This window comes from Acanthopagrus latus, chromosome 8, assembly GCF_904848185.1.
Source record: "Acanthopagrus latus isolate v.2019 chromosome 8, fAcaLat1.1, whole genome shotgun sequence".
In the NCBI taxonomy this organism is placed as follows: Eukaryota; Metazoa; Chordata; class Actinopteri; order Spariformes; family Sparidae; genus Acanthopagrus; species Acanthopagrus latus.
The window spans coordinates 2,202,617-2,214,745 of NC_051046.1; the positions used below are offsets into that span (position 1 = coordinate 2,202,617).

The window sequence follows — 12,129 nt, forward strand, 5'->3', positions numbered from 1 at the left end:
CGAGCATGTTGGACTCACCAGGTATCACAGAGCAGTTTCTGTTCTTGCTGCGGTTGCAGTCCTGCAGAGCGGCTGAGTAGTCGGACTGCTTCACCCCGGAGTGACAAATCAGCTGTGGAGAAACACGAAACATCTGAGCGATTCTGTCGAGCTGCGATGTTTCTTTTACGTGACTTGTAACAATCCTCCAGTCGGAGTGTCGCGTCTCTAAATTAAATCAGTCTCGTCTGGTCCTGTTCTCACTGAAGTGTCATGAGATGTGATATCAAATCTAAAAATGTCTGCCTTTAAAAATATTTTTTTTAAATATGAAGTTCTGCATTAGTTTGAATGGTTATTATTTATTTGGGTGTATATTTTTTTTTTACCGTAATCACATGTTCAACCCATCACCTGTTCAGATCAGGATAAAACCTTAAAATATGAAATATTCTTTATTGGTCCAGTGTGTAGGATTTAAGGTGATCCAAAACTCAGAATAATTTTGTTTTTGTCACCTAAGAATGAGACTTTTATATCTACAGGAATATATATTCCATAGCACACATTGCACAGAGAGTCATTCTGGTGTTATACAGTATAATTATAATGCAGCCTCTCCCCACCAGCTGGCACATAGATCTGAGATTTAGTCTAAATGAGTGTAAAACGTGAGCAGAAGTTCAGCAGACACAGTAAACAGTTTGACGAGCTGCTCACCTTGAACTGTTTGTCCAGACGCGTCCTCCCAGCAGGCCCCGGGATCAGCAGCTCGTCCACGTACCTGTGCAGTTGAGCCGCCGCCACCTCTGTCTCTCCGGACAAGATGGCTTCCACCAAGGCGTCGTGGATAAAAACATACTGTTCCTGCAGAGAGCAGACAGACAGTGTGGAGGTTAAACTCTAGTAGCGCCCACCGAGAAGCTGCATGTCTGATAAACACTGAATTTGATTCACCTCCAGGTTTAAACTCAATAATCATATTTTCTGTTTAATGCTGCTTTTTATGTTGAACCTTCTTTAAAAATGTCATGGCAATCTATCAAGCAGTCATTAAGAGATATCAGCCTGAATTAAAGTGACGGACCAACAGCGGCACACATAAAATAAATGATTATAAATTACCGCGTAGATAAAATTTCACGTTTGAATTCTACACTCGCTGAGTAAACAGAACACACTGACGCGACAGAAACCTCTGACCTCTGTCTGAACCAGGTAGTTCCTCTGTGTGCGGATGTGTTTGAGGAAGCCTGTGATGTTGACGCTGCTTTCGTCTCTTATCTGCTTCAGCATGCTGTCCAGGACGATGTACGTGCCCGTCCGGCCCACGCCGGCGCTGCACAGCAATGACAAAGAAAAAATGGGATGAATCCAGTGTTTACTGACCTGAGGAAAGACACCGAAACCTTTGATCAGATCTTACCTGCAGTGCACCACCACCGGCTCCTTACTGTCCCTCCTGGCTTTGGACGACTTGCGGACGAAGCTGAGCAGCGGCAGAGCGAACTCTGGGACGCCCATGTCGGGCCACTGGGTGTAATGGTACTGCATCACCGTCCGCTCGTTGCTCCGCCCCTTCTGGGAGCCCTGTGGGTGGTGGAAAAAACAGGAAGTGATGAAAAGAAACAAGAGTGCTGCTCCATTAAACAATATAAAATCTGTTACTTCAAGAATTAATCTGCGCTCTAAAATCTTTGTTTTTTTTACTGAGAGAACAAAAAAGGTACAATTAAATAGCAGCTCGATTAAAAAAACGATTCAGATGTGCTCGCTATGTCGTTCCAGTGATGGAATCCATAGCAACCTGCATAGCAACAACAGAAAAATGTTGCATTTTTACTATTTTCTCGCCAAACCTGAACAAATCTTTGTAATAAGGAAGATTATACACATTCACTGAATTGAAGATTATGAAAACAGAAGAATTTTCTCTGGTCAGTTTGTTCTTGTCCTCAGTTAAGCATCAATGATGATGTTTCTAACAGCACTTAAACCCTGTTGTTTCAGTCACTCTTCGATCTGATTGGCTGTTGGTCTGACCTTTTTGGCGCTGGTGTTCCTGACGGTGAAGGTCCTCTGGGTGTAGTAGGCGAGCGCTCTGCAGCTCTTCACCGTCACCAGGTAGCTGCCGTACTCCTCCTGCGCCTCCGTCGGCCAGTACTGATCACACTTCCTCTGCGGAGGCAGACGACTCTCTTTTGATTTACAGGATTTAGTGTGTTTTTTTTTAAACGAATAAAAGATAGAAGATCTTAAATTTTAGACTGGAAAATATTCCCAAAACACTTCTTTATTTTTTATTTTTTTAAGCATTGTGAGAATAAACATAATCAGCTTGAATCAAGTTGTTTCACTGTTAGTGTCAGATTATGTATGAATGTGTCTGAGATCTGGTCACTCACTCTTCCTTTCTCCACCAGGTTGGTGATCATGACGATGACGCAGACGTTTTGCTCCCAGATCATCCTCCAGAAGTCCTCGGTGCTCGACCTCAGAGGACCCTGAGCGGCGATGTACGACCGCGACGCCTGGAAACCCTGACGAGACACACGGCGTCATCGGCTTTAAAATCTTTACAAGTCTCGACACAGAATACAAATCCCTCTTATTCCATTGCAGCCTTCTGACAGTAAACTGATGTTTTATTATTATTTTTAATATTTGATATTATTATTATTATTATTTATTATTTGATTATTTGATTATTACAGACCAGTTTCCTTGTTTTGAACGTTTATGATGGTTCAACTGTTCCATCTACAGAGATGTAAACAGAGCTGATTTAATGTCCGAGTTGGTTTTGCAGGTATTCTGTAAAAAAGTTCTGGACAATTTCCCTTTTTACAACCAGCTGTGTAAAGTCTGACTCTACACCTCTGGCACACACTGGGTCCAGATTTTGTCAACGTTACAGCAACATCTGAAGGAGCTGGAGACGACTGAAAAAAAACATCAAATTGCTCCGTATATCTGTAGCGGCGTTGTGTAGCTCTTCAAAGGCCCCGCGATCCAAACTGATTACCCTAACGGTGTAAATAAAAGTTGTTATTTACACACTTCAACCGTTCTGTGAGACACTTTTAGTTTAGCAGCTACGGTACTGATATTCAGCTTAAGAAAGGGTGAAAATAACTTTTTTTTGGACCTCTGGCCTCTGGAGGCTTGGAGCCTGTGTGGATGTATTATCATTGTGCATTTCTTTCAGCACAGGATCTTTAGTTGAACGGTTCCTTTCACACCAAAATTAATGGACTGATGCTCGCGTCCGACAGTCCAACCGACTGTGACTGAAAAACAATGCTGGATTTATAATGCTCAGTATTTTGGGTTTGCAAATGTTTTGTGAGGGAGAAAATACATTCAACAAGTTTGTTCGAGCTCAAGGATTCACACAATTCATTTTGGTGAGAGGCGCAGAATGTAAATATAACTTTTGTTAAGAGAAAACTCCACAGGGCACCTTTAAGGCCAGCGCAGGAGAGAAAGTCACACGTTCTCGGCAGAGGGCACCATTCAATCACTCACTTTAATAGTTTAATAACCTTCACATGACTGACAGTTTGAAGCTGCCTTCACTCTGTGAGACGCAGACAAAAGTGTACGCTCGAGAGATCCTCAACATGCTTTTACCAACTCTGTAACCTGTACGCCGGCTCTCCAGAGAGGCCGTGACTGTCGCAGGGTTTTTTTGTGTCATCTCTGCCTTTCACATAACAACAAGACACTGGAAAGGAGATTTTAATGGCGCAGCGATAAGCATAATGGAGAGCCACGCAGGTCCCCTCTAACAACAGCATGTCTAATGAATAGGTTTAGAATTATGCAGGGAGGCGTACTGACTTTGGTTTAGGAAGACAGAGAGAAAAGTGAAGTGGCTCTGAGAATAATAATTACAAAAAACGTTTCTGCTGCACGTTCAACTGATTGAATATGCAGAAAGGAAAGAAGGCTGGGGCTGAGGACGAAGGCTTGGAAATGAAAGTGAAAAGCAGGTTGAAACCGGGTCCTTACGTCCACGTAGTTTGCATTGATGTAGTCCCTCATTTTCCCGTCTTTGTCGGCCTGCGGCGACAGTCGCACCCGGCTGTGGTCATCTGAGATATAAAGACAAACAAAACGTGAGCAGATCAGCGTTGAGGACACTTTGGATTCTAATTTAGGTTATAGAGTCTTTAGACAGGATCAGGTGAAGAACAAGGTGTCAGTCCGTCTCTCAGGTGCTTTCTGACTCTGACCAACATCCAACAGGACGCTGAGTGTTTGGGACTGTGGAGTCATCAACATTTTGCATCTGTGTCGCAGCAGGACGGTGTGATTGTGTCAAAGTGCAACCTGAACTCAGGTCAAAATGAACTTGACCATCACTGCAAACAGAATATTTAAAAAAAAAACCACCCCTGTCACAGCTGTCATGTCTGTAGCGTGAACTGAGCTGAACTCACAGGCCAGGATGTTGCTGTATCTGTTTTTAGTCTTGTTGTCAGGATGGTTGGAGCTGTCGGTCGTCATCCCCATGTCCACCGTGCACGCCTGCACCTCCTGCACGCACACACACACACACACACACACACACACACACACACACACACACACACACACACACACACACAACGTTCAGATTAAATCCCTCAAAGACGAGCGGTGAGAAGTAACTACGTACTTCTCTACAGTTATTGGAGATGTTCTGGTTTCTCTACTGATTCATCTTTATCCATTTATTTGACAGCTACTGCAACTGAGTCATTTGAGTTTTTTTATTCCAACCAAGAAAAAATATTACTCACAGAATATTACTTGTCAGGAGGGCTGGGAGTTTATTTTAAAGTTTAAGTAAATAGTAAGTCATTTTTCCAAGTTTCAGTGTGAGAAACATGATCGTTTTTCTGATGTACTTTTAGGAATACGTGTTTTTCTACAGAACTCTTTTTGAAAACAGCCGCCAAGAACAAAACAGACAAACTGACCTGCATAAAGATAAAGTCTACAAATGGGCAAAATTATAATTAATCTGCAGTTACAGTGTTTTTATCTGTTGGTAGAAAATGTTTTCTTTTGAATGTCCGTCTGCATGGATATTAAACAGTATGTAACTGTATGTATGGCAGCAGGAGTCCGTCAGAACAATGAAAACAGCCGCAGTGTGTCGATGCTGTGAAGTGACGCAGGATCATCAGTCGATGTCTTCGTTGATTTTCGACTGACTTTGTCTTGCTACAATTTCTGGTGTTATATGCAAATGAACAATATTAAGCTTCTCTGTTTTTCCTGCACCCTGAGCCCACCCTCTCTCATTATTCTTTTTTTCAGCTGGCAGATTTACGACAGTTTAATTAATTACAGATTATTGTGCTGTATATTGTGAGCAGGCATCCAAGGACATGAAGTCTTAGATCGAGTGAGATTTGTCTCAAAACACACTTATTAAACTGCTTAAACCAGGCAGTGCTGATAAACTACAAACTGGGTTTCTGTTCCTGCGCTGCCCGTTTCAGAACCATATTTTATTGTACTGCAGTAGAGAAGGATCCTGATCCGGAAGTGGCCACCATGTTGTTTCTGTACTTGTGAATACGGAGGCTGAGAAGACTCGAATCTTGTTCTGTTCTGTTTGGATCTGTTTGGATTGTGTGTTCTGGACGCCTTTCTGTTGAAGCCAAAACCAAGCGCCGCCCAACTCGCAAGTGCTGAACAAAGTTCTGAATAAAGTTGGATAAGAAACGTGTGCCGACTTCCTTCCTCACTCTCTGACGCGTCAGCTGTTCCCTCTGATGGAATAGCAACAGGTGACCACATCCATCGTGCCGTTACCGTGAATAAAATTACGTATTTCTCTGGTTTGAACATTGCTGGAATCTTCTGGGATAACATGATTTGGTTTACTCATTATTAGACACTTAAATGTAGAAATGTTATCCACTTTATTCCACAGATGCATTAAGACAGTTGGATATAACACAGTGAAGCTACAACAGAACTACTGAATATTTTAAACTTTTTTTCCCGGAGATTAGATGACGTGAAGCACATTAAAACAACTTCTTGGCATGTAAAGTTTTTGGGGCAAAGAAGTGAAGCCAGGAAGAGAAAACACTTTTTTTTTTTTTTACATCTTCCGTCCGAGGTGAGCAACTTTGTTCTTTCTGTTTAATACATCAACAACTTTGTTTGTCCGGTGTCGAGCAGCGATCATGCTTTGTAACATCCACAGCTTCCACATGAACACTTTGCATAACGAGACGAGACACAAACACAGCTACGAGCGCAGCGGCGTCCATCACTGAATAAAGACGTGAGGGGGAGAGCGTCTTACCTCGTAACTCTCCTTCAGTGTCTAATGATGAGGGTGAGGAAGCAGCAGGCAGCAAGGACGTTTCCGTGACAACACAGTCAACCAAAGAGGTGCAAAAATACAAATTACAAGACAACACAGGAAACAACTCCAGACTAATTCATCTCACAACACAGCTCATGCTCCCACACGCACAAAAGGAAGATCAACACAAAGCAAAATGAGGTTCAGTCAACGTTCAAATTCGCCTTCAAAGGTCTCTCTGATTAATGGTCGGACCGATGCCCTGCTGCATTCTGGGATTCTGTAAATTAAATACTTTGTGTTCACGACATTTCTGAGAATCATATTTATACTTTCACTACATTTAACTGACAGTGATCTTGTTAAACAGCCTTGATCTGACTAATTCACTGATCTCCGGGGAGGAAACTGGAACGTTACAGTTGCTCCGTCCAAAAACTGCTTCTGGCGGAGATCTTTCTGAGGAGCATTTTATCTTTTAGATTTCTTTTTTTTTTTTTTTGGTTTTAACAGTGGAAACGTTGCTTTTTGTTAAAAAAATGTAGCAGCTTAGAGACTTTATAATTTTCAATTCTATAGTGTAATAAAAGGCCAACATTAAATATCCTTTTGGTTATTTTATAATTTTCTAAAATAAAAGGTTTGGTGCGTGAAATAATATGAAAATCTGACTGAGAGTATTTCTAACATCTAGAATTTTGTTTTTAACAGGTTTTTTGAAAATAAATGGATGTTTCAGTTTTTCCTGAACCACCTATTTATACCCACAATGCACCAGTGTGTCCACTACAGGCACATATATTAAATTACATTTAATGATTTTTTGAATTTCAAGCATTTAAACAAACAAACATGGTTGAATAATTCGTCTCTAATGTTACTTTTTAACTCCTCAACATCACATACGATTCTACTTGGTGCAATATTTCTTTAAATTAAAATTTTTTTTTTTATATCTGCTCGAAAGTTTTTTCCCTTTTAATTCTGTATTTTTGAAAGATTCTCTGGCACCAGAATTTCATGAAGGATTTATGAAGTCTTTTCTCATCTTTTCTGACACTGGCTGAAGACAAGATTTTAAGTCTTTCTTGAGCAGCCGGGGTTTTTACAAGCGATCAGATTCAAACACACAGTTCCTCTGCAGCCTCGTTGGCTTTGTGTTGATTTTTCCTTCAGTGGCACTTTGAGAATAAAACAGAGCTTCGATTCATCAAGTGACTGATGTCATGTTGCCTTTGAGGTCTGAAGCCTGTCGACAGTTTGTTCTGCTGCTAATCGACAGGTAAAAGACACCTGAATCACTGCTGAATGAATGAATGGCTCCTCACAGAAACACGAACCAGGACTGCAACATTCACCCGCCGACTATTTACTTTAACGTGAGTTAAATTTATTATCACTGTTGTTTTTATTCACAATGAATCCGTCCGAATTAGAATCAGAGAATCTTAAATAATCACACAATGTTGCAGTCAGCAGCATCATCACAACTCATCGTGCAGCATGCAGACAACAACAACACACACACACGCACGCACACACGCACACACACACACACACCACAGCTCAGATATCATCTGTAAACATATTCAGTATTTTAGTTCCGGCTGTCTTTGTACCTCAAACCCTCGTTGGAAGCCGCCGGTATCGTGAAGCTCGGCTACGTGTTTGACAAACTCCTTCACTGGAAAAGCTGTTTCTTTGTCTGGAAGTAAAAATGAAATAATAATGAACAGAGAAGAAGCAGCAGCAGCTTCAGTGGAAGACGAGGTACTCTGGTCAGCTGAGTGTATTTGTGTCTCTGAGTATTGATGGATGTGATCCTCTGTGTCGGCTCCCAGGGCACTTTTTAAATCAAGCTTTTTTTTTTTTTTGGAGAGTGAAGAAATATCTTTAAAGACGAGGTGAAATTAATAAAGTGAAGGCATTTTCAGAAATAGAGGATATCTCTTATTAAATATCCAACTTTTTTGGGAAAAAAAGAACATTTCTAGACTAAAGAGAACGTTCAGCAGTGAAGTGACGACACGTGTAGAAGATGATATTTAGAAAGTGAAGACATTTTCAGACATTTAAGATATTTTAGAAATCAAGGAACGTTTTGGACAAATGCTATTATTTACACATAACAGCTGGAAGGGTTTCTGACCTTTGTAGGTCAGACATTTTGTTCACTTCACACTTCAAAGAACTGTTGAGGTGTTCGGTCTTACAGTTCTCACTTCAAGGTTAATATAAGGGAAAGTGTTACTCCTTTAGATGTTTCCTTTTCCTTTTCTTCTTCCTCTGAAATATGTTTAAGATAGAAAGTGTTGAACATTGTACAGACTGTGAAGCGCCTCGGGGAAAATTGTTGTTTTCAGAGGTTTCAGCTGCTCTGTTTCTTTGTGTCTCCAGCTTTTATCCTAACCTGACAAAATTATGTTTAAAAGTGCCCGTTTGCATCGCACCACTTTCACAATCACAGTGTCACAACTTTTCTGCAGATTAATCTCACAATTGTATATAAAAAAAATACATCGAACACAAATGTAGGCGGCTGCAGCTCCACCTCAGTCAACCCTCCGTTAGTTTCTCCACCTCAAAACCTCAACAAGTTCTGCAGCAGCATTCGCAGCTTCCGTTTCCTTTAGCTGTTATTGATTTCTGTGTGTGTAGATGTGAATAAAACAGAATAATAACAATAATAATAATAATAATAATAATCACCGCCAACCTCCATCATTTATCATATAATCTGTGGAGGGGAGCAAAGACCGAATCTCCTCGAACACGAGCTCAATCTTGATCTTACATTGTGTGGAGTGTTTGTGTGTGTGTGTGTGTGTGTGTGTGTGTGTGTGTGTGTGTGTGTGTGTGTGTTACCAGATGTTAATGCAGCAGTGGACGGTGCAGGGATGACTCTGGGTGATGAGCTGTCGTCGATGTAGAAGTGAGCCGTCTGGAAACAGGTTCTGAGGACAAAACAGAGAGCGAGAGAGAACATCAGGATTTATATTCATTGAAAAATAATCCCTGAACATGAAAAGATCTGTTTGTAATTCAATAAAAGCCAAAACACACACACACACACACACACAAAAAAAAACTGTTCAGAGAAATCTGGAACGGTCGATATTTTTAGGCTTCATCAGGATTCAGAAATGTCCTCACAAGAACTTCATACATGTTGGATATAAAGTCTAAGTGGGTAAAGAGAAGTGTGAGAACAAGCAGGACAGTCTGGTGAATTCAGAAAATCACATCACTTTACTGAAGTTCAGCCTTTAAAACCAGGAGAAGACTCAGGTGATACCACAATGTAAATATATAAAATATCTGCCAAAATAACCCTAAACATCACACACATCGCCCAGTCCAAGGAGAAATAAAAGGAAATAAATGATCTGTATTTTGGGAAAACAATACTTTTAGATCATTATGAGCACACACTAAAAAAAACAAAAAACAAATATGTTGGTAATTTAAAATGTGTTATGCAGAAGAGTGTGAAATCTTAAACAGAAAATAAAAAAAGAGAGTTTTGTTTTGGCGTTGAAAGTAAAAGCCTGATGTGAGCTTCAGCCTGGACCGCGTCACAGACTGCAGAATTCACTGAAAGGCAGAAGATGCTTTTGTTTTCATGTGACTCTGCGTTTGGCCCAGATTTTTGGGAGAATACACGTTAATCTTCCCAAGAACACAGGAAAAAAGATGTTGTGTTAATCCTTGACAAGTTTTTAAACGGATGAGATCGCCCCTGATGAACCTGCGTTGTCTCAGCCAGAAATGGGCATCAGGGATTATCACCGACAAAAAAAACAGTAAAAGGGTCGAGCTCGGAGATTATAGACGACGTGTTGTGGAGGAAACTGTTATTCTCTCAGAGAGTCTGTTCGACGACAGAGAGCTGCATCTTCAACACGTTAATTTACATAAAATTCAACTGTTTCATTTGTACTTTTCTATCAAATATAAGAAAATCTATATTATTTACCAAAGGAAGATTATATTTGCATGTGTTTCAGCAATAAAAGCGAAACCCGACGGCTTTATTTCTTCATGCATCAGTGTTGGGTTCTTCTGTATTCTTCAGGTAGAAGGATATTGTTATGTATCATTATATGATTGTCTTGCGATGTATTGATTATCTCATTGTTTTTAGCCGTATCTCACTGTCTTCCCTCTGTAATGTCTTCTGACAGATGGTGTTTGATGTTTTGAGACGTCATCTTTACCGGTCAAAACACGTAGTTCTGATTCTGCTGCTGTTTCTTTACTTGTTTATCAAACTAGACTGAAACTACTTAATCTGATTATTGATGCAGAATGTAAGAGGCTCACCTTCATCGCTTCAAACTAAAATAGGTAAAACGGCTGCTGCTCATTAACAAAACACACTCAGTCAAATATTTTCAACTTTTTTTTTGTTTTCAGCAGTGAACACGTTCACCGTCTTCATCCTCTCGATTAAGTTTATTCGCGAAAAAATTCAAACGACCTGAGCGAGATGTCTCGAAGCAGTTAAATCTAAAAACTTAACATCTCCGTCTTTTATTAAAGCTTCTTTGTTTGATCTCATTCATTGATCTGTTTACTGAGCCAGAAGCATTTATCCACTATAAAAAAACCAGCTCGGATGCCTTTAGAAAGGATCCAGCTACATGCTAATTTGCTGTTCATCTCTCAGCTTGTTGTAAACTTGTAAAGTCGACTGAAATCCCTTCAAACTGCTTGACCTCAAATGCACAGCAGCAGTGTCCAAATGAGCACCGTGTTGTCAGGAGGGAGTGAAAAAGGACACAACACCAGCAGGATTAGTGCAGTTTGGCCTCCCGCCGCTCGCCCTACAAGACGCTGACACGATTCCTTCTGTCTGACATAATCAGGCGGATGTCCTTTTCTATCCCCCGACCCTCTGTGGACGCTCGCAGCGCTGCAGCCAAGGTACATCCTTCACAGAGGATTAATCCCCCTGCTCCTCAGATTATTACCAGCTTAGCGGTGCTCAATCTTGGAGATACAACAACAAGCAGAGCGCAAAACAAGAATAACATGTTGAGTCTCCAGCACCGCAGCAACAGTCTGTGAAAAATACGACTAAAAGTGTTTACACTGAATTTGACAGCGTGTCCGTGATTGGATTTCCGAAGTTGGTTATTTCACGGTCTGAGTGGCCGGCAGGGTTTTTCTTACTGTAAAGTCCAAGATGTTTTCAGAAAGGGAGAAAGGAAACTTTTTGGTTTTTGCCCTACATACAATAACACGAAAAAAAAAGTACTTTTATAAAAATCATTTTAAAAAATCAATAAAAAAAAAATCTCAAACACACGTTTGTTTGCTCCGAATCCAATATTTCATACGTGTCAATCAAAAATGAAAAACAGCATCTCTCAAGGTCAAGAAACCAAAAAATACTGCCGTTAAATGGAGGCTTCATTCAGTCAACAGCACGACAGAGGAGGTATTGTTTATGAAGGGCTGCTGGTGAGAGCACACACACACACACACACACACACACACACACACACACACACACACACACACACACACACACACACACACTCGACACAATGTAAGATCAAGACTGAACTCGTGTTCGAGGAGATTCAGTTTTCACTCCCCCTCCACAGATTATATGATATATGATGGGGTTGAAGGGCAGGTGATGGAGGGTAGCAGTGATTATTATTATCATTATTCTGTTTTATTCACATCTACACGCACGGAAATCAATAATAGCTAAAGGTAACGGAAGCTTCTGAATGTTGCTGCAGAACTTGTTGTGGTGGAGAAATTGATTGAGAGTTCAGTGAGGAGGCGCTGCAGCCGGCTACGTTCATGTTCGATGGATT

General features: G+C 40.7%; 1 protein-coding gene and 1 long non-coding RNA gene across 8 annotated transcripts in view; one reads left to right on the forward strand and one right to left on the reverse strand.

The window, feature by feature from the left end:
* Positions 1-12,129, reverse strand: part of ptprz1a (protein tyrosine phosphatase receptor type Z1a) — a 68,779-nt gene that overhangs the window by 3,779 nt on the left and 52,871 nt on the right. For all 7 annotated transcript variants that reach the window (XM_037106102.1, XM_037106108.1, XM_037106104.1 and 4 more), the window contains 11 exons: positions 9,161-9,249; positions 7,915-8,000; positions 6,293-6,313; positions 4,425-4,521; positions 3,994-4,076; positions 2,385-2,519; positions 2,023-2,157; positions 1,406-1,569; positions 1,183-1,318; positions 700-846; positions 19-112 (listed from right to left, as the gene is read on the reverse strand). In XM_037106102.1, coding sequence (XP_036961997.1) covers positions 19-112; positions 700-846; positions 1,183-1,318; positions 1,406-1,569; positions 2,023-2,157; positions 2,385-2,519; positions 3,994-4,076; positions 4,425-4,521; positions 6,293-6,313; positions 7,915-8,000; positions 9,161-9,249 — 1,187 coding nt within the window. The remainder of the gene's footprint in view (positions 1-18; positions 113-699; positions 847-1,182; positions 1,319-1,405; positions 1,570-2,022; positions 2,158-2,384; positions 2,520-3,993; positions 4,077-4,424; positions 4,522-6,292; positions 6,314-7,914; positions 8,001-9,160; positions 9,250-12,129) is intronic.
* On the forward strand, positions 1,795-2,536 carry LOC119023864. The gene is made up of 3 exons (XR_005076354.1): positions 1,795-1,916; positions 1,990-2,103; positions 2,403-2,536. It is a non-coding gene; the product is annotated as an uncharacterized LOC119023864 (long non-coding RNA).